We start from the raw sequence: 22125 nt of genomic DNA, 5'->3' as shown, positions 1-22125 counted from the left end.
ATAGTAAGAACCAAAAGAATGTTTGTTAAATAAAGCCATAAAGACAGTAACGAAGAACTGTGGGGATACAGAGGAAGGAGAGGCTGACTAAAAAAGTTTCATGAGGGTAGTACCTTTCAGCTGTTCTTCAGAGAAGTTTTTAACAGGTGGAGATGCGTTAGTAATTTTCCAGGCAGAGGTAACACGATAAGCAGAGATTCCCTGAAGGCAAGAAATATGCTGGGGAAATAGCAAATGATCTAGTTTGCACGGAGCGTTGGTAAGACCAGACCACGCAGGGCCTTGAGGTCATAGAAAGCAGTTTGACCTTTCTATGAGGATAAAGAGGAGTTTTTGAAAGATCTGAAGCTATGGAAAGCTTAAAACGCATTACAGCTGCGTTGTAGTATCATCACCCCGGTATGCAGATGGACAATGGAGGTGCGGCGCCTGAACGAGTAAATTAATGGGCGGTCTGGGGCGGGGAGTGAGCAGTGTGGTGAGCGGGATGGAGAGGAGGGATGACCATCGGTTGTTTCGACGGTAGAACGCCCAGGTGGGCGTGGAAGGCGCGTCTAGTCGGTACAAATGAGAGGGCGCGGGTACCACTCATTGCACCAGGTGACCGCGCGGGGGGAGCAGGTCAGCCCTCCGCCGCGGAGCCGGAGGCGCCTGGTGACTTGTCCCTCGCGCGGCGCCGTCTGCGCAGCTCTCGGTGGGGTCGAAGGAGGCCGCGGGCTTTGCGGTTCCACTTCTGGTTCCGGTTCCGGTTGGAGCTCACCTGCGGCGAGGGCGGGTGGCCATGGCGTACTCCACCGTGCAGAGGGTGGCCCTGGCCTCGGGGCTCGTCCTGGCTGTGTCGTTGCTTCTGCCCAAGGCCTTTTTGTCCCGTGGAAAGAGGCAGGAGCCACCGCCGCTCACCGAAGGTAAGCGATGCTACAGGGAGGGCGGCTCCGGGAATCTCCGTCCCCGCTAGAGAAGGCGGACCCGGCGGCGTGTGGGAGGTGCCAAGCCCCTGGGTTCTTTTGACACCAATGGGCAGCTGCCCGAGCGGGTCCCTCCTGACCTTCCACCGCAGGCAGGACCAGGAGCGCACGCAGACAAGCCTGGGCACACTCCCCGGTTGCTGGCAGCCCCTTCCCCTCACTGGCCTAGCAGACTAGTCACCGTCTGCTCAGGTGCTCTGAGTCAGGAGGGCTCCCTCTTGGATTCTCCTCTTCAGGGCTTCCATATGCTTTCTGTCGTGCATTTGAATGAAATAGTTGGAATTGGTACTGTTAACCTTAATTCATTGTGTACTTTCAGTTTGGTGTTGGGTGCTCACTGCTTCAGGCTTTTTTTGTGCCTTTGTAAATATAACTTGAAGATTTTAATAATAAGAATTTAAATTGCTGAGATGAACAAAGCTCTGCGTTCCCCTTACCTGAACAAGTATTTGTTAATCTTTTGTTATTGGCATGATGTATGTGGTAGTTAAAAATCCACTCTTTGGTTTGCATTCTGGGGCTTTATGGGTGAGTGTAACACGACAGGGATGACAAGGCTGGGAGAACTGGAACAGTTCTTTGTAGGTCATGAAGTTACGCTAACTTGAGTCATGGTTTTACAGTCTCCACACTTACACTAATATTTAACCTGTTGATTGTTGGACAGCTGCTTTTGAACTGAAACTCATTTCCGTCTAATTTGTATACACTGGCTGTAACTCCACCCTCTTGTACCTCACAGATAATAAATACTACAAATGCAAAGCACCAAGCTCTAGGGATGGAGAGCAGATCGAACTCATAATTGTTTATAGAGTTTGCTTGGTAATCTTTGTTTGTAAGACTATCTACCTGGGAGAGACTTCTTAAAAAAAAAAAAAAGTACATGTTGTTTTTTTTTCTTCTTTCTGTTTTATTACAAAACCCCAAAGGTTTTACTCACTTTGTCTAATGATATTGTCTGCATTGAAGAAGAGTAAATTTGTGATGACCCTAAGCAGTAAAGATTTGTCTAGAATAGTCTCTTATCACAGTGAATTTTCATTATGCTGAATTATCTTGAATAAGTTCTATTCATTGTGAGTGGGAGACACTCTTCTGAATGTTGTATAGAGAGGCGTTTAGACATGGCTTTTTCTCTTAATGCAGGTGGTAATAATCAATGTTCTCATCTTAGAATCTTTACACTTTCTGTTCTCTTCATTCTTGAAGTGTTTTTTCCTCAGCTTCCTTCTCATTGCTCACGTTTCAGCTCAAATGTGATCTCCTCAGAGAGACTTTCCCTGATGACCCTAGCTAAAATAACTTTTTTTTTTTTTTTTGGCCACACTGCGTGGCTTGCGGGATCTTAGTTCCCAGACCAGGGGAACCTGGGATTGAACCCCAGGCCACTGCAGTGAAAGCACTGAGTCCTATCCACTGGACCATTAAGGAACTTCTGACACTACTGTTTCTTTTCACTGTTCCTCCCTTGTCTCCGCATCTCCTCCCTTCCCTAATTAGCAACTGTTTGAACCTGCTAGTTGGAACTCTGGGGAATGAAGCCGATTTTCTGTAATCGAGTAATGAGGGACACAGAATTTTGTGCCCAGGAGCCCCACAGTGTCCTGCTCAGTATCAAGTCTTTCCAGGTTTTTCAGTAGTTCAGAGAAACTAAGAAGCCAAGCTTAGAGAAGATTTAGTTTGGCAGATGCAGAAGAAAACTTGAATACGAAAAGTGCCTAGAAGTGGGGAGGATAATGAGGGGCTTTAAAAATAATTATGTTTTCTAGAGGTTAATGCCAAAGCGAGGGAAATAAAAGGTTAGAAGCCGGACCCAATAACATGCAATTAACCAAGTTCACATTCTATTTATGAATTCATCTATTTTATGCCTCTTTGTTATTCCTGTGCTAGAAAACCCCAAGTTCCATCTTCACCACACCCCACATGACTTACACAACATTTCAGGTCTGAAGACAAAATATACCTCCTCTGGGAAGTCGTTCCTGGCCACCTCCTGACCCCAGGTGTCCCACACATGTGCTGCACTTAACTTCATCCTATCACATACGAGGCCTAGACTGTAAATGTTGATGACTGAGAGACCCTTGAGGGTAAGGACAGTGCAGGAAGAGAGGAGGGAGAAGGGAGAGATTAAGAGATGATTCTTAGAAAGAACCTCTGGGTGAACATAGGAGATGAAGGAGTCACTGAAAAGTTGCACCGTCTGTCGTTTGAACAGGCACAAATATTAATGCAAGTTCACGTGCCCGACGAAGCGTCGGCGTTTGGAGCAGAGAAAGGTTTATTGCGAGGCCATGCAAGGAGACACAGTGGCTTATGTCCTAAAAAGCCTCCTGCTCCTAAAATAACTCTTTACACTCCTCTCATTCCCTATTTCATCATGTTTTATTTTCTCTGTTGAAGGCATTACTATATGATACATTTTCTTATTTATTTACTCTTTTTTTGTCTCCACCTTCTAGAATGTAAGCTCCTGAGGGCAGGCACTTTGTCTTGTTTACTGTTATTTCTTCAGCAGTTGGCATATAATGGACAATATAATGGATAGTCAATAAATACTTTTAAATGAATAAGATTATGAAGATACTAATATTGTGAGTTCTCTTTTTGCATTAATTACCAAAGTAGTATAATCTAGGCAAAAACCTACCTTGAATGATGTATTCCAGTAACTGAAATTTGCTAACTAAAATCCCTGCCCTGGTACACTGACATTTTAAAAACAGTGAATCCTAACCATTATTGGGTTATATACCCCTTTGAGAATCTGATGAAAGTTATGGATTTTTTTCCCAGGAAGAATGCACATGCTTTTTATACATACATTCAGAATTTGAGAATCAACTCAGAGAATCCACAGAACCCAGAAACCCCTGTTTTGAATAAAGGGACAGCCCTGATTATTTGAAAATTCCTAAAATTTGTGCCATTATATCAATAGTTTCCATTTCTGCCCATTGGCATATATGTGAAACAAGCACAGTCCCTTTTCCATGTAACAACTGTTAGGATAGTCTTTTAGCAAATATTTATGATGTATACTTTTACATAGTTTACACACAACATATAAATATTGTTAATTCCATGAAAAAATGAGCCAAATCCCTGCCTTAAGGAATCCACAGTTTAGTAGAGGGAAACAGACATTAAATAAGTGCAAAAAAGTGTCAATTACAGGTACTCAAATCCTTGCAGGGAAGTGGGGAGACACATGTTAGAATGGTCAGTTTTTTTGTATTTTTTTTTTTTTTTTTTTTTTGCGGTACACGGGCCTCTCACTGTTGTGGCCTCTCCCACTGCGGAGCACAGGCTCCGGACGCGCAGGCTCAGCGGCCATGGCTCACGGGCCCAGCCGCTCCGCGGCATGTGGGATCTTCCCGGAACAGGGCACGAACCCATGTCCCCTGCATCGGCAGGCAGACTCTCAACCACTGCGCCATCAGGGAAGCCCAGAATGGTCAGTTTTATTGGTGGCTCAAGAAAGGTGTCATGGAGAAGGAGAGCCTTTTTTTTTTGGTAATAGCTTTCTTGAGATATAAATCACGTGCTGTGCAATTCATCCATTTAAAGTGTGTAGCTGAATGGTTTTTAGCATGGCCACAGAGTTGTGCAACCATTAGCACAATCAGTCTTTAGAATATTTCATCATTTTCCCCGCCCCAAAACCCATACTATTTAGCCATCACCCTTCAACACTCCCCAACCCCTTCAGCCCTAGGCAACCATTAATCTACTGTCTGTCTTTATAGATTTGCCTGTTATGGGCATTTCATATAAATGGAATCATACAATATGTGATCTTTTGTGACTGGTTTCTTTCACATAGCATGTTTTCAGGGTTCATCCATGTTGTAGCATTTATCACTACTTCATTCCTTTTTTTTTTTTTTTTTGCGGTACGCGGGCCTCTCACTGTTGTGGCCTCTCCCGTTGCGGAGCACAGGCTCCGGACGCGCAGGCTCAGCGGCCATGGCTCACGGGTCCAGCCGCTCCGCGGCATGTGGGATCCTCCCGGACCAGGGCACGAACCCGCGTCCTCTGCACCGGCAGGCGGACTCCCAACCACTGCGCCACCAGGGAAGCCCGAGTACTTCATTACTTTTTATGGCTGAATAATGTTCCATTGTGTGGAATATTCCATCCACATTTTATTCATTCATCAGTTGAAGGGCATTTTGGGTTTTGATTATTAAGAATAACACTGCTGCTAACATCTGTGTACAGATTTCTGTATGGATACATGCTTTGGTTTCTCTTGGGTATATGCATTTGGGACATGTAAGCATTTTAGTGTGGCTGGAACTAAGAGTGGAATCTCTGGCTCATATGATTACTCTCAGCAGTTTTGAGGAGCTGCTAGATTGTTTTCCAAAGTGGCTGCATCATTTTACGTTCCCACCATTAGTGTGAGGGTTCCACTTTCTCCATATCCTCACCGACATTTGTTATTGCTTGCCTTTTTGATTATAGCCATCCTAATGGGTGTGAAGTGGTATCTTACTGTGATTTTTTTTTTGTATTTCCATGATGACTAACAACATTGACATCTTTTATAGGCTATTTGTGTATCTTCTTTGGAGAAATGTGTATTCAGACTTTTGCACATCTTTAAATTGGGTTTCTTATTGTTGTACGAGTTCTTTATGTATTTTAGGTACAAGTTCATTATCAGATATATGATTTGCAAATGTTTTCTTCCACTTAGTTGTCTTCACTTTCTCGATGGTGTCCTTTTAAGAAAAGTTTTAATTTTGATGACGTCTGACTTACTTTCTTCTCTTCTGCTCTTGGTGTCATATCTAAAAACATAATTGCCAGATCCAAGGTCATGAAGATTTATGCTCATGTTTCAAGTTTTATAGTATTTACTCTTATATTTAAGTCTTTGATCCATTTTGAGTTAATTTTTATATATGGTGTGATGTAGAAGTCCAACTTCATGTGGATGTACATTTATCCCAGCATTATTTTTGAAAACACTATTCTGTTTACATTGAATTGTTTTGACACCCTTGCTGAAATTCAATTGACTGTAAGTGTGAGAGTTTATTTCTGGACTCTCAATTCTGTTCCATTGATACAAATATCATATATACCCATCCTTATGCCAGTACCACACTGTCTTGATTACTGTAGCTTTGTAGTTTTGAGGTCATGAAGCATTAAGTCTTCCAACTGTGTTCTTTTTTCAAGATTAATTTCTGAGTCTTGTGGCCCAGCATTTCCATACACATTTTAGGATCAGCTTATCAGTTTCTGCAGAAGCCAGCTGGGATTTTTGATTGTGTGGAATCTGTAGAGCGATTTGGAGAGTACTGCCATCTTAACAATATTAAGTCTTTCCATCTAGGAACACAGGATTTCTTTTTATTTATTTAGGTCTTTAATTGATTTCAAAGAACTTTGTAGTTTTCAGTATACAAGTCTTATTTTGTTAAATATATTCCTGAGTATTTTATTCTTTTTGATGTTATTGTAAATTGAATTATTTTATTAATTTTATTTTCAAATTGTTTGCTATTTTTTTAGAAACACAGTTTTTGTGTATTAATATTGTATTCTGCAAACTTGCTGAATTGTTTATTAGCTCCAATACATGATCTTGTTCTCTGCGAACAGAGATTGTTTTACTTCTTTCCAATCTACATGCCTTTTCTTTCTTTCTTTTTTTTTTTTTTTTTGCCTAACTGCCTGGGCTAGAACCTCTAGTACAATGTTGAATAGAAGCAATGAAGAGGGAACATCCTTGATTGTTCCTAATCTTAAGAAAGCTTTCATACCATTAAGGGTAATGCTAGCTGTGGATTTTTTTAAAGATGCCCTTTGAGGGAGTTCCCTTCTATTCCTAGTTTGTTGAGTATTTTTGTTATGAAGGGGTGTTGAATTTTGTCAAATGCTTTTTCTGTGTCTAATGAAGCGATAATGGGGTTTTTGTCTTACGTTCTGTGGATATGATGCATTACATAATTGATTTTGGGGTGTTAAACCAACCTTGCATTCCTTGGCTAAATTGAGGAGGTAATTCTAAAGTGTTTTTATTAGCCAGATTAAGAAGAACATTCCAGGAAGAGGGAACACAGAGCAAAAACAACACCCGGAGCCTTGAAATAGCTTTAGAGTTGTAAGAGATGAGACTTGGGGCCAAATTGTAAAGATTTTTTTTTTCTGCCATACTTAAGGAGTTTGGATAGTATTCTAAAGGTAGAGGAGGCCATTGTAAGTTTATGAGTAGAAGAGAAACATACAGTCTGAAAGGACACCTTGGCAACAGTATAAAGTCTGTATCGTGAGGATTGTTTCAGGGAGAATATTGTTGCAGTAGTCCAGTTGAGACATGAGCATCATTAAGCGAGTGTCTTTGGGCTCTTCAGTTAGGATTCTCATGATAAGTCACAGGAAATTCAGCTGAACTGTCTTAAGTCAAAAAGAGACTGTATTGATTAGTCCAAATGAAAAGACCCTGTGTTAGAATTGGCCTCCTGTGTGGTTTGATCTAGAGATTCACAATCTGATTTTCTGTGTCCTTTTCACTTCTGGGTTCCTTCTCAAGTTGACTCTGTCTGTTGACTTCTCAGGGTAGCAAAAATAGTTGCAACAGTTCCAGATATCACCTCCTCACACTTAACTGTCCAGAGAAAGAATGTTTCTGTTCTTTTGAACTCTTCCTTCACTCCCATCTTACTCTTATCCCCTCCCCCTCCTCCCACACCTATTCTTTCCCAGTAGTTCCAGCTAACACATCCTCCCATCTTAATAGCTTGAGTTAAGCTATTTGCAGTGCTGTGGGTAGAAAGAGTATACTGATTGACCACTGTGGAGTTGAGAGTGATTCCCAAAGGGAAATAGGGGTACAGGAAGAAGGAGTAAATGGAGCAGGGGAGGCATCAAGTTGGATAGGAAGGAAGAAAACAATGTTAAGAGACATTTTTAAATAGACGTGGAGTGTGAGAGAGAGGGAGGCATCTTGAATTATTCTCAGTTTATTGGCTTAGGTGAATACATAGATGGTAACACCCTTTACCAAAATAGTAATGAAGCAAAGTAGATTAAAGGGGAAAGATGATGAGTTCAGGAATTTGCAGACTAGTATCACATCCCCTTCTTCCATCTTTTTTCCTAAGTTGACATCCCTAGCTGCCTCATCCATTCCTCATATGACATAGTTGCAAGTATCTAAACATAGCCCTCTTAGATGGCAAACGATAGCAAGTGTAAGCCAGTTAGCTCATGGAAGAACACCCCCCCACCCCCCTTTTAAAAATTCTTTACTTCTATTAATGCATCTTGGGGATTGCTTTAGATTTTTGGCATTTTACTTGCTGACCTTGCTGTATATTAGAATCTTAAACATTTTTTTTTTTTAAATAGGAGCTACTCATCTAGGTTTTGTCCATTTTGTACATTCACTTGATGTTTTGGAACCAAATATAGCAGTTTCTAGCCTTTCCTGTTGCATTTTATCTACTGGTCCAGAATTCCAGCCTCTTGACATTTTTTCAGAATATTTATCGTTCCATTCAGTGTATTTGTTTTACCATCTCTCTCAGCTATATGCCATTCTTGATTTTTTTTAAAAACTTTTTTGTTAGACATTTTCAAACATAAGCAAAAGTAGAGAGAGTAGTAAGATGAATCCACATCACCCTGCTTCATCATCTTGGATCATGTATATCCCCACTTACTTTTCCCCCCATACACTCAATTATTTTGAAGCAAATCCCGGACATTGGATCATTTCATCCGTAAATAATTTTGTATACATCTCTAAAAAATAAGAATTCTTCTTAAAATAGCCGCAATATCATTATCACACCTAAAAAATCAATAATTCCTTAATGTCATTATATATCCAGTCGGCATTCAGATGTCTCTGACTGCCTCATAATTTCTTTTCACAATTTCACCCTTGCTTTTGATTAGCATGCCTTCTTGACCATTCAAATTATTTTTTTAAATCTATCAGTCATTTGAAACTGCTCTTCAGGTCACCCCAGTCTATTCACTGAAACCTTTTGTGTAGTCATTAAACCAGTTGGTCGTTTGATTACTTTACTCCATCTTATTCTGTCTGTTTTAGACTGTGGTCCACCTTCTTCCTCCCTTCTCCCTTCAGTCTGTTCTCAACATAGCATCCATACTGATCCTTTTAAAGCATAAGTTTCTCCCTCCATAAAACCCTCCAGTGGCTTCCTGACTCAGATGAAAAGACAAAGTCTGTACATGACCTACTTAATCCTCTTCCCCATTTCCTTCTCCTTTTCCTTTCTTTCTCATTTTGCTTTGACCACGCTGGCTTTCTCACTGTTGCTGGAACATGCCAGGTGTGCTCCCACCTCAGGGCCTTTGCATTTGTTGTTTCCCCTGCCTAAAATGCTCTTCCTTGGATAGCCATGTGCCTTTCCTTTATCTTCTTTAGGTCTTCATCTCCTGAGCCTTCTCTGGATACTCCAGCTAAAATCTTTATTTCCCCCCAACACATCCTATCCTCTTTGCCTGCTTCATTTTTTCTCTTTAGTATTTATCATTATCTTGTGTATTATCTCTTTTCCCATTTAGAAAGGAGGTTCCATGAGGGTAAGGATTTTTGTTTGTTTTGTTCACTGCTGTATCTCCAACTTTAGACCAGGCCTGCACATTGTAGAAAATCAGTATTCATGAATAAAGGAATTAGTGAATTGGGTGAATTAATGAATGCTGGCTCCCAGGGATCATGGTTTCCTTTATTAGCATTTATAAGCCATTACTTTATTATTACTATTATTATTACTGTTATTTATGGTTACATAAATTATCATGCATCCATATGATAGACTATTATGAATCTAATAAATTATATTCATGAGGGGTTGGAGTTTTTTTTGGTTTTTGTCTGTTTTGGTGGTCAGTTTTCTTTTTCTTTGAAATCAAAGGGGAAAAAATACCAGTTTGTCTGGGATCACTGTGGATTTATAAACAGGGTAGACAATACAAATACAGTATTAATTATACCTGAACTTGAAATCTGATACTGTGTACCATACCTATTTTTTTTGAGGGACTTTCTTTTTTTTAACTGTAGTTGATTTACAATGCTGTGTTAATTTCTGCTGTATAGCAGAGTGATTCAGTTATACATACATATACATTCTTTTTCATATTCTTTTCCGTTATGGTGTATCACAGGAGATTGAATATAGTTCCCTGTGCTATACAGTAGGACCTTGTTGTTTATCCATTCTGTATATACTAGTTTGCATCTGCTAACCCCACACTCCCACTCCATCACTCCCGCAACACGCCCCCCCCAACAACCACAAGTCTGTTCTCTATATCTGAGTCTATTTCTGTTTTGTAGATAAGTTCATTTGTGTCCTATTTTTTAGATTCCACATATAAGTGATATCATACGGTATTTGTCTTTCTTTCTGACTTCACTCAGTATGACAATCTCTAGGTCCATCCATGTTGCTACAAATGGCACTCTTTCATTCTATTTTATGGCTGGGTAATATTCCATTCTATATATGTACCACATCTTCTTTATCCATTCATCTGTTGATGGACATTTAGGTTGTTTCCATGTCTTGGCTACTGTGAATAGTGCTGCTATGAACATAGGGGTGCATGTATCTTTTTTGGATTATAGTTTTGTCTGGATATGTGCCCAGGAGTGGGATTTCTGGATCATATGATAATTGTATTTTTAGTTTTCTGAGGAACCTCCATACTGTTTTCCATAGTGGCTACACCAACTTACATTCCCACCAACAGTGTAGGAGGGTTCCCTTTTCTCCACATCCTCTCCAGCATTTGTTATTTGTATACTTTTTAATGACGGCCATTCTGACCAGTGTGAGGTGGTACCTCATTGTACTTTTGATTTGCATTTCTCTAATAATTAGCGATGTTAAGCATCTTTTCATGTGCCTGTTGGCCATTTGTATGTCTTCTTTGGAGAAATGTCTAGGTCTTTGCCCATTTTTCACTTGGGTTTTTTGTTTAAGTTGTATGAGCTGTTTGTATATTTTGGAAATTAAGCCCTTGTCAGTAGCATCATTTGCAGATATTTTCTCCCATTCTGTAGGTTGTCTTTTTGTTTTGTTTATGGTTTCCTTTGATGTGCAAAAGCTTGTAAATTTGATTAGGTCCCATTTGTTTATTTTTGTTTTTATTTATATTGCCTTAGGAGACTGACCTAAGAAAACAATGGTACTATTTATGTCAGAGAATGTTTTGCCTGTGATCTCTTTTAGGAGCTTTATGGTGTCATGTCTTATGTTTAAGTCTTTAGCCATTTTGAGTTTATTTTTGTGTATGGTGTAAGCTGTCCAACTTTCCCAACACCACTTGCTGAAGAGACTGTCTTTTCCCTGTTGTATATTCTTGCCTCCTTTATCGAAGCTTAATTGACCATACGTGTATGGGTTTATTTCTGGGCTCTTTGTTCTGTTCCATTGATCCATATGTCTGTTTTTGTGCCAGTATCATGCTGTTTTGATTACTTTAGCTTTGTAGTATTGTCTGAAGTCTGGGAGGCGTATGCCTCCTTCTTTGTTCTTTTTCTCTGAGATTGCTTTGGCAATTCTGGGTCCTTTATGGACCCAGAATTTAGGATTATTTATAAATAAATTTTAGGATTATTCTAGTTCTGTGAAAAATGTCATGGATAATTTGATAGGGATAGCATTAAATCTGTAGATTGCTTTGGGTAGTGTGCTCATTTTAACAATATTAATTCTTCCAATCCAAGAGCATGGGATATCTTTCTATTTCTTTGAGTCTTCTTCAATTTCTTTTATTAATGTTTTATAATTTTTAGCATACAACTCTCACCTCATTGGTTCGGTTTATTCTTAAGTATTTTATTTTGGGGTGTGTGATTTTGAAAGGTATTGTTTTTTTACATTCCCTTTCTGATATTTCATTGTTAGTGTAAAGAAATGCAACCAATTTCTGTATGTTAATCTTATATCCTGCTACCTTGATGAATTCATTTATCATTTCTAGTAGTTTTTGTGTGGAGTCCTTAGGGTTTTCTATGTATATAGTATCATGTCATCTGCATATAACGACAATTTTACCTCTTCCCTTCATTTGGATACCTTTTATTTCTTTTTCTTGTCTGATTGCTGTGGGTAGAACTTCCAATATCATGTTGAATAGAAGTGGTAAGAGTGGGCATCCTTGTCTTGTTCCAGAATTTAGTGGGAAGGCTTTCAGCTTTTCACCATTGAGTATTACATTGGTTGTGGGTTTGTCATAAATAGCTTTTATTATGTTGAGATATGTTCTCTCTATACCCACTTTGGTAAGAGTTTTTATCATGAATGGATGTTAAATTTTGTGAAATGCTTCTTCTGCATCTACTGAGATGACCATGTGGTTTTTGTCTTTTCTTGTTTATGTGGTGTATCACATTGATTGATTTGTGTGTGTTGAACAATCCTTGTGAACTTGGGATGTATCCCACTTGGTTGTGGCATATGATTTTTTTTATGTGTTGTTGAATTTGGTTTGCTAATATTTTGTTGAGAATTTTTGCATCTATATTTATCAAAGATATTGGCCTGTAATTTTCTTCTTTGGTGATGTCTTTGTCTGGTTTGGGTATCAGGGTGATGGTGGCTTCATAGAATGTCTTTGGGAATGTTCCCAATGGGTTTGAGAAGGATCAGTATAAGTTCCTCTTTGTATGTTTGGTAAAATTCTCCTGTGAAGCCATCTGGTCCTATAATTTTGTTTGTAGGGAGTTTTAAGATTACAAATTCTATTTCACTTCTAGTGATTGGTCTGTTCAAATTAGCTGTTTCTTCTTGATTCAGTTTTGGTGGGCTATATGTTTCTAGAAACTTGTCCATTTCTTCTAGGTTATCAAATTTGTTGGCATATAATTGTTCATAGTATTCCCTTATGGTTTCCTGTGTTTCTGCAGGTATCGGTTGTTATGTCTCCTTTTTCAATTCTTACTTTGTTTATTTTGTTCTTGGTGAGCCTGGCCAGAGGTTTGTCAATCTTGTTTACCCTTTCAAAGAACCAGCTCTTGATTTTATTGATTTTTCTTTCTATTGTTTTTTTCTTAATTTAGTTTATTTTCGGCTGCGTTGGGTCTTCGTGCTGCACGTGGGCTTTCTCCAGTTGCAGTGAGTGGGGGCTACTCTTTGTTGCAGTGCACGGGCTTCTCATTGTGGTGGCTTCTCTTGTTGTGGATCACGGGCTCTAGGCACATGGACTTCAGTAGTTGTGGTGCGTGAGCTCACTACTTGTGGCTTACGGGCTCTAGAGCACAGGCTCAGTAGTTGTGGCACACAGGCTTAGTTGTTCTGCTGTATGTGGGATCTTCCCAGACCAGGGCTCAAACCCTGGTGTCCCCTGCATTGGCAGGCAGATTCTTAACCACCTTGCCACCAGGGAAGCCCTCTATTGTTTTTTAGTCTCTATTTTATTTATTTCCTCTCTGATCTTTATTGTTTTCTTCCTTCTGCTGACTCTAGGTTTTGTTTGTTCTTTTTCTGATTCTCTTAAGTGGTAGGTTAGGTTGTTTATTTAAGTTTTTATTGCTTTTCGAGGAAGGCCTGTATCACTATGAACTTCCCTCTAAGAACTGCTTTTGCTGCATCGCATAAATTTTGTATGGTTGTGTTTTCATTGTCATTTGTCTCAAGGTATTTTTAAATTTCCTGTTTGATTTCATCATTGACCCATTGTTTGTTTGGTTTTTTAGTAGCGTGTTGTTTAGTCTCCATGTAATTGCTTTTTTCTCATTTCTTTTTTCTGTGGTTGATTTCTAGTTTCATGCCATTGTGGTCAGAAAAGATGCTTTTGATAATTTCTATACTCTTAAATTTGTTGAGGCTTGTTTTGTGTCCTAGTATGTGGTCAGTCCTAAAGAATGTTCCATGTGCACTTGAAAAGAATGTGTATTCTGGTTCTTTGGATGTAATTTCCTGAAAATGTGAACTGTTCTATTGTATCATCTAGGATCTCTGTTGCCTTACTGATTTTCTGTCTAGAAGATCTGTCCAGAGAAGATCTGTCTATTGATGTCAGTGGGGTGTTAAAGTCTCATACTATTATTGTATTCCTGTCATTTTCTCCCTTTATGTCTGTTAGTATTTGTTTTATGTATTTGGATGCTCCTATATTAGGTGCATATATGTTGATGAGCGTAAAATCCTCTTCTTGTATTGAACCTTTTATCATTATATAGTGTCCTTTATCTTTCTTTATGGCCTTCGTTTTAAGTCTGTTTTGTCTGATATGAGTATTGTGACCCCCGCTTTCTTGTCATTTCCATTTACGTGAAATATCTTTTTCCGTCCCCTCACTTTCAGTCTGTGTGTGTCCTTTGCCCTAAAGTGGGTCTCTTGTAGGCAGCATCTTGTAGGCTTTTGTTTTTTAATCTAATCTGCCACTCTGTCTTTTTATTGGAGCATTTTAGTCCATTGATGTTTAAGGTAATTATTGACAGATAGGTATTTATTGCCATTTTAAACATTATTTTCCTGTTGATTTTATATTTCTTCTTTGTCCCTTTTCCTTGTTTTTCCTTTTGTGGTTTGATGATTTTCTTTTGTATTATACTTACGTTCTCTTCTTTTTGGTTTTTGTGAGTCTGTTTTATGTTTTTGATTTGTGATAACCCTGTTTTTCAAGTATGTTAACTCCATTGCATATCTACTTGCCTTAGACTAGTAGTCATATAGGCTCAAACACACTCAAGGAAATTTTAAAAATCTACGTTTTCTTACTCTCCTCCATCACATTTTATGATTTTGGTGTCCTCTTTTACATCTTCATGTTCATCGTTTTGCTGTTCATTGTGGTTATCATCACTTTCACAGAAATTTTTTGATTTTTTTAAAAATCTGTGCACTGGTTTATTTAGGTGATTTGCTTTCCAATTGTGATTTTCTCTTTTCTATATATTCTTCTATTTAGAGAAGATCTTTCAATATTTCCTTTTAGGGGATAGTTTTAGTATTGCTGTATTCTTTTAGTTTTGGCTTGTCTGAAAAATTCTTTGTCTCCTATTCTAAATGATAATCTTGCTTGGTAGAGTACCTTAGGTTGCAAATTTTTCCCTTTCAGGACTTTGACTATATCTTGCCACTCCCTTCTGGCCTGCAGCATTTCTGTAGAGAAATCAGCTGATGGCCTTATGGGGGAGCCTATGTAATTAACTCTTTGTTTTTCTCTTGCTGCCTTTAGAATCCTCCCTTTAACTTTTGCTATTTTTATTATAATATGTCTTGGTGTAGGTCTGTTTGGGTTTACCTGTTTGGGACCCTCTGTGCTTTCTGTATCTGGATATCTGTTTCCTTTTTTAGGTTTGGGAATTTTTCAGCCATAATCTCTTTTAATACATTTTGGATCTCCTTTTCTCTTTCTTCTCCTCATGAAGAGTTCCAAATAATATGGGAAAATTGTATACTATAAATGAAAAGTAAAGATGTATTCACTGTATGTATTCACTAGGAAGAAGTAGGTCATCATCTTAACAGTGGTTATTTCTGGGTCATGGAAACATGGGTGGTTGTTATTTATACTTTTCTCTACTTTCTCAATTTTCTATAGGTATGCATTTTTTTTCTTATATAACCAGAAAAAAAGTTTCTTCCCTTCCATGTCCACTCCATCAAAAAAAAAAAAAAAAAAAAGAATCCTTTTTAGAATTGAATCCAAGAAGCATTCATTTCTCTATAGTTGAAAAGTCCACTATCCACCTTTTGCTTTTTGCAAACTGGAACAATAATTATCTGTCTCCATTCGTTCAAGATTTCTCTTTTTATCAATATAATTTCTTAAAATTTTCTTTAGTTCAGTGACCTTATGTGCAAGTTTTACCAGTTTTCCTGGTAGAAGTTAGTAAACAGACTTGATCTTATCCTCCTCACCCATCTGGGACTTTTTTTCCCTCTAGGATTGTTAATTCTGTCCCATTTAACCCCAAATTAATACCCTTTGATAGAGAATATGGAAGCAAAATAGAGGTTGAGAAATTCTGCTTTCTCAGCATTACATTTTATCATCAAGCAAATTGCCTTTTCACTATAAAAATACCCTTTTTGCTTTTGCTCGCCTTTTTTTTTTTTTTTTTTTGCAGTACACAGGCCTCTCACTGCCATGGCCCCTCCCGTTGTGGAGCACAGGCTCCGGACGCACAGGCCCAGCGGCCATGGCTTACAGGCCCAGCCGCTCCGCGGCATGTGGGATCCTCCCGGACCGGGGCACAGACCCGTGTCCCCTGCATCGGCAGGCGGACTCTCAACCACTGCGCCACCAGGGAAGCCCTTGCTAGCCTTTTTGTAAACCTTAATTTGTTTTGGACCTTGGCCTCCTCATGTGGTTCTTCCAAGTCTCGCTACTCTTTCATGCTGATTGCTGATGTGCTCTTCTGTTCATTTTTTGTCTGTTCTTTTAGAATAGCTACCAGTACATCTATTCCTCTGCCTTCCCCACCTGCTTAAGAATTTTTTAAATGCCCAAGCAAAAATGCATTTTAAGAGCTTTCTTCTTAGAGTCTCATGAAATGGAACCACGTGTCTCTGTTCTCAGGACTTCTTAATTCTGCCTTCTTAGAGCCTGTGCCACACACCCCCTACCTTTTTGCCACAAATTCTAAGATGGCGTGATCTCTTTCTCCTATGGTTCTCATTTGATTTCACCAACAGGTTTCTTCTTTGGCCAGAGTAACCATTCCCTGACTCACCTTATGTACCTGTGGAACGTGAAGATGTCAGCATAGTAGGTCAGGAACTTGTCAGTTGTTCCTGGTTAGCTGACTGGGACTTTGAACAGGTTCCAGAGTAGCTGAAGCCCTCCAAGGTGACAGTGTGCTGCTTCTATGCTAGAATTGGCTTCAAGAGAGTCCTACCTTCCATCTCCGTTGGCTGGGGCCTAGGGGACTCCTACCGTAATGTTACGTTTGGCATCTCTCCTGCTGACCCTGCCCACCTGTGTTTTCCATTGAGCGTCTCACTTTGAATGCCTGTAAACAGGGTTCCTTACCAGCCCCTCCCCAGTAACCCTGTTCCTCTGGAATAGTTCAGACTCCTTTTGTCACCATATTCTCCTCAAGTGAGTCCTGCTCACTGAGTCTGAAGCTCTGCAAGATGTGAAAATACATACACACATATATGTGTATATGTGTGTATACATACTTATACGTGCATAGGTAACACACACATATACGTAATTCTTTGTTACCTTAAATTAGCTCTTTATGTGTTGGTATGTGGGTGCCTGAGACAAATGGATTGGTCCTTTACCTTTTCTCTTAATGAAACATCAGACATCTACTCTGGAAGTGTGCCAAGAGGAGCAGAGACAATTTGAGAGTCTGTGAATGAATGTAAATTAGACACATTTTCAATTTCAGAAACTCAGAGGTGGGAGGGTGTGGGGCACCTCGATCAGTCTGACTGCCATTTTCTGTTCTCAAAACTGTGAAATTGAAAACACTCAGGATAATGAAGTAAAAAACTATTTTTAGGTCTGAGAGTGACTGGGCTGGGTCTTCAGATTACAGCAAGGCCCACAGGCCTAGTGTAAGTCATTCAGATCAGTTCAACAAAGTGTATAGCATTGCAAGACCCAGAGCATGCCCTGTAAGCGTAAAGAAAATACTAGGCTTCTATTAAAGAAGTTCATAGTTTGTCCTTCAGCCACAGAGCACCAGGGATGCACCTACAGTTGAATAACTTGGGTTTATTGCTTGTTGCAGCAAAGGAGGATGCACACCATGAGGAAGCACGCAGCATCAGCAAGAGTGTTAGAAAAGGCTTACTATAGGATTTAGGCTTGTGTTAGGTGTTTTTTTTTGTTTGTTTGTTTGTTTTGCTGTACGCGGGCCTCTCACTGCTGTGGCCTCTCCCGTTGCGGAGCACAGGCTCCGGACGCGCAGGCCCAGCGGCCACGGCTCACGGGCCCAGCCGCTCCGCGGCACGTGGGATCCTCCCGGTCCAGGGCACGAACCCGTGTCCCCTGCATCGGCAGGCAGACCCTCAACCACTGCGCCACCAGGGAAGCCCCCATGTTAGGTGATTTTGAGGAAGGTTTAAGGATGTCGGGCTTTGCTGTGGATCGGGTGCTGTCAGAAAGTGGGGCACATTCTATGACTGGGTATCTTAGTAGAGTTTATGTCAAGAGAGAGCAGTCTAAAGAAAAGCTATAGCTATAATTGGCAAAGAAGCAGCAGTCACTTATCATCCAGGAATAGGGGCTATTTGATATTTTTTTGGTTTGGGCAGTGTTCATGTTTTGTGTGTGCTCAGACAGATTACACAATGTTCTTATTTTTGTCTTGATCCATCATGGTCACAGAATGGTCTTGTCTGATGTTCATGTCTGAAATTGCTTATGTGTAAGAGGAGAACACCAAGACCTAACTGTGAGTGCCAGGCTAGCTCATAGCAACACCAGACCAGCTCCTGGGTATCAGAGGCTGCTTTTCTTATTCTCAGGTATGATTTGTAGGTTTTAATCAGCACTAGCTAAAATTGGGTAGAAATGGTACTTAGTGGAAGATGTTACCCGTTTCTGTTCCAATCCATTCAAATAGAGGATGTAAGACACATAAATAGAACTCTTGAATAAGGCCTGGTGTGATAAGTGCAATTAAAGAGGTTCAGACAGTGTATTCTAAGCAATGGGGATGATAAGAGAAAATGCTTCAGGGACAAGGGCAGTATTTGGCCTGGGCTTAGGATAGGCTGGATTTAGATATGTGGAGTTGGAGGGAAAAGCAAAACCATTGGAGTAAGCAAAGGCTGAGAGGTAAGAAATCACAAGGCAGGCTCAAAGCATGGTGAGAAGTCTAGTTTGGCTGAATCAGGAGTATGTAATGAGAAAGAAGCATGAAGAGGTACTTTTGGGCTAGATTATGGAATTCAGTTGTTTAGGAGTTCACTTTGTAGGGAGGGAAAAAATCAAAATTTGCTAAATACCTACTGTGTGTGCTGGGAGCTTTGTATATGTTATTTAATCTGTAACCCTTGTAACAACCCTGAGAAGTAGGTCTCATGATAGCCATTTTATAGATGATGAAAATGAGCTCTAGTAAGGTTAATTTAACCTCCACTTAAATAGTTGGACACACAGCGAGGATCTTAATAACTCTGACTGAAAAGGTGGTACTTACTTTATTGATACTTCCCTCTGCTGTCTCCTGTGTGATGCAGTCTCTTGTCATTATGGGAACCATTGAAAGCTTTTGATCAAAGGAATGGCAAGACCAGTTAGAATTATGCTTTAGGAAGATTACTCTGGTAACAAACAGTAATAGTTAACATGTGTTGAATATATGGACTAGGCCCCGTGCTAAGCAACTTAGACACACAAATATCTCTTTTAATAATATGTAGAGGGCTTCCCTGGTGGCGCAGCGGTTGAGAGTCCTGTGCTCCGCAATGGGAGAGGCCACAACAGTGAGAGGCCCATGTACTGCAAAAAAATAATAATAATAATATGTAGGGTGAATTGGGAGTGGGGAGGTTGGTAAAAGATGAAGAAAAAATCTGATTAGACAAGCAGAAAACATTAAAGCAGTGGTCAGCAAAGTAGAGTTAGGTAGGAGGGGAATGTGATAAGATGGGCCCTTGGAGGAGACTGGTGAGGAAGAAACAGTCAGCTGTTGTCGGAGCCTCCACTTTAAGTAATACTGAATTAAATATGACCTCAAGAACTTCCTCAGTATTTAGGGAGACGCTTTCGTATCTTAAAGGACTGGCTACATTAAGACCTTTCTTGTTCTGTGGTAATCTAGTTCTTTATTGATTTATTTGCCCTAAGAATGAAATGCTGCAAATGGTTTAATGTTGCTCTCAGAAAGCTCTTTTGTTAACAGTGCTAGAGTTTCTGTTTTTGTTTTTAGCAATAGGGATGGTTATTAACAAGGGAAAGCAGAACTGCACTCTGTAAAATCCATTAAGTTTTTAGTCAAGCTTAAATGATTTGCTAAGTGAAATTTTAATAATTAAATAAACCTAAATATGGGGAAAGCTTTCAATAAACAATTGGGATTTAGTCAAGTCCATTTAATAGAATACTTAAGTACATGTAGAGATAGGGAACACAGCTGTTTTCTATTTTGGAAGGTCTGCAGTTTTAATGTTCTAATGTCTTTAATGTTCTGATCTCTTTAGTTGTTTGTCTTAAAGCAATTAAAAAACAAACTCACAAATCCCAACCTCCTAATTTATCCCACCCCTCCCCGCTTTCCCCTTTGGTAACCATAAATTTTTCTATGTCTGTGAGTTTCTGTTTTGTAAATAAGTTCATTTGTATCTTTTTTTAAAATTCTACGTATAAGTGATATCCTGTGATATTTGTCTTTCTCTGTCTAGCTTACTTCACTTAGTATGCTAATCTCTAGGGCTGTCCATGTTGCTGCAGATGGCATTATTTTATTCTTTTTTATGGCTGAGTAATATTTCATTGTGTATATATTACCATATGTATGGGATTAACATATACACGCTACTATATGGAAAACAGATTAACCAACAAGGACCTACTGTGTAGCACAGAGACCTATACTCAATATTTTGTAATAACCTCTAAGGGCAAAGAATCTGAAAAAGTGTGTGTGTATATGTGTGTGTGTATGTATGTATGTATACATATAAAACTGAATCACTCAGGACTTCGCCTGGGTGCAGTGGTTAAGAATCCGCCTACCAGGGCTTCCCTGGTGGCACAGTGGTTGAGAGTCCGCCTGCCGATGCAGGGGGCGTGGGTTCGTGCCCCGGTCCGGGAGGATCCCACGTGCCGCGGAGGGGCTGGGCCCGTGAGCCACGGCCGCTGAGCCTGCACGTCCGGAGCCTGTGCTCCGCGACGGGAGAGGCCACATCAGTGAGAGGCCCGCGTACCGCAAAAAAAAAAACAAGAATCCGCCTACCAGTACAGGGGACACGGGTTTGAGCCCTGGTCCAGGAAGATCCCACATGCCGCAGAGCAACTAAGCCTGTGTGCCACAACTACTGAGCCTGTGCTCTAGAGCCCACAAGCCACAACTACTGAGCTCACGAGCCACAACTGCTGAAGCCCGTGTGCCTAGAGCCCATGCTCTGCAACAAGAGAAACCACCGCAGTGAGAAGCCTGCGCACCACAACAGAGTAGCTGCTGCACGCAGCAACAAAGACCCAACGCAGCCAAAAAAAAAAAAAAAACTGAGTCACTGTGCTGTACACCTGAAACTAACGTGACATTGTAAACCAACTATACTTCAGTTAAAACCCCAGAAATCCTTTTTGTAATGTAGCTATAAAGTAGAACATTTGTAATAGTGAAAAATTGTGATATAGATATACAAGGAGATGTTATATAGCAGTTTGAGTGGATGAACTAGAGTTGCATGTATTAACTGTATACATTTTGCCAGAAAAAGGCAAAAAGGAAGTTGCAGAAACATCAGTACAGTGTGATACTGTAATATAAAGGTTTTTTAAAATTGTGGTTAAAATATAACATTTATCATTTCAACCATTAGATATACAGTTCAGAGGCATTAAGTACATTCACACTGGTATACAACCATCACCACCATCCATTCATAATATAAAGTTTTAAAATACTCAGTCAATATTGTATATTGTTCATGGATGTATACTTACATAGTAAAGTCTAAAAGCACATATTCTAATAATAACCAAATTCGGAGTTGTGGCTATTTCAGTGAGGGTGGGAGGAAGAGACATAAGGGGCTCCAGTTATATCTGTGTGGTAGGTAGGTATACAGGTGCTCATGTATTATCATCTGTAGTTTTTTGTACCCTTGGAGTATTTTCTTTAAAATTTTTTTCTTAAAAAATCATTTCAGCTAGACATCTCCAGGTGTTCGCTAGCCATTGACTTTTTAGGCATTCTGGGCTGTTCAGTTCTAAGAAACATGGTGATACCAAGATCCAAGAGGTGAGGTTGCTCCCTATTGAGAACAGTTAACTTTGTGAAGAGAAAAATCTGTTCCAAATTCAGCATTCTGACCCTAGCCTGCCATCTCAAGTGTACCCTTGGTCACAGGTGGCAGGAGGTTATAGGTCTGAAGCCTAAAGGTCTGAGAGAGTGACTCTACAAAGAAGAAATACAGGAGGAGAGCAGGTTTTGGAAGGTGAAAATTAGTTTCACTTTTAGGTTTGAGTTGATAGACACACAAAAGGACATATATATTAATGGGAT

The 22125-nt window shown here is 39.8% G+C and overlaps 1 protein-coding gene across 3 annotated transcripts in view; it reads left to right on the top strand.

Moving 5' to 3' along the window:
* Window positions 1–781: 781 nt before the first annotated feature.
* The window catches only part of RIC3 (RIC3 acetylcholine receptor chaperone), a 55310-nt gene continuing 33966 nt past the window's right edge, over window positions 782–22125 (top strand). For all 3 annotated transcript variants that reach the window (XM_032641350.1, XM_032641353.1, XM_032641351.1), the window contains exon 1: window positions 782–905. In XM_032641350.1, the coding sequence (XP_032497241.1) occupies window positions 782–905 (124 nt within the window). The remainder of the gene's footprint in view (window positions 906–22125) is intronic.

This window comes from Phocoena sinus, chromosome 8 (genome assembly GCF_008692025.1).
Source record: "Phocoena sinus isolate mPhoSin1 chromosome 8, mPhoSin1.pri, whole genome shotgun sequence".
NCBI lineage: Eukaryota > Metazoa > Chordata > Mammalia > Artiodactyla > Phocoenidae > Phocoena > Phocoena sinus.
This window is presented reverse-complemented; position numbering and strand designations above follow the sequence as displayed.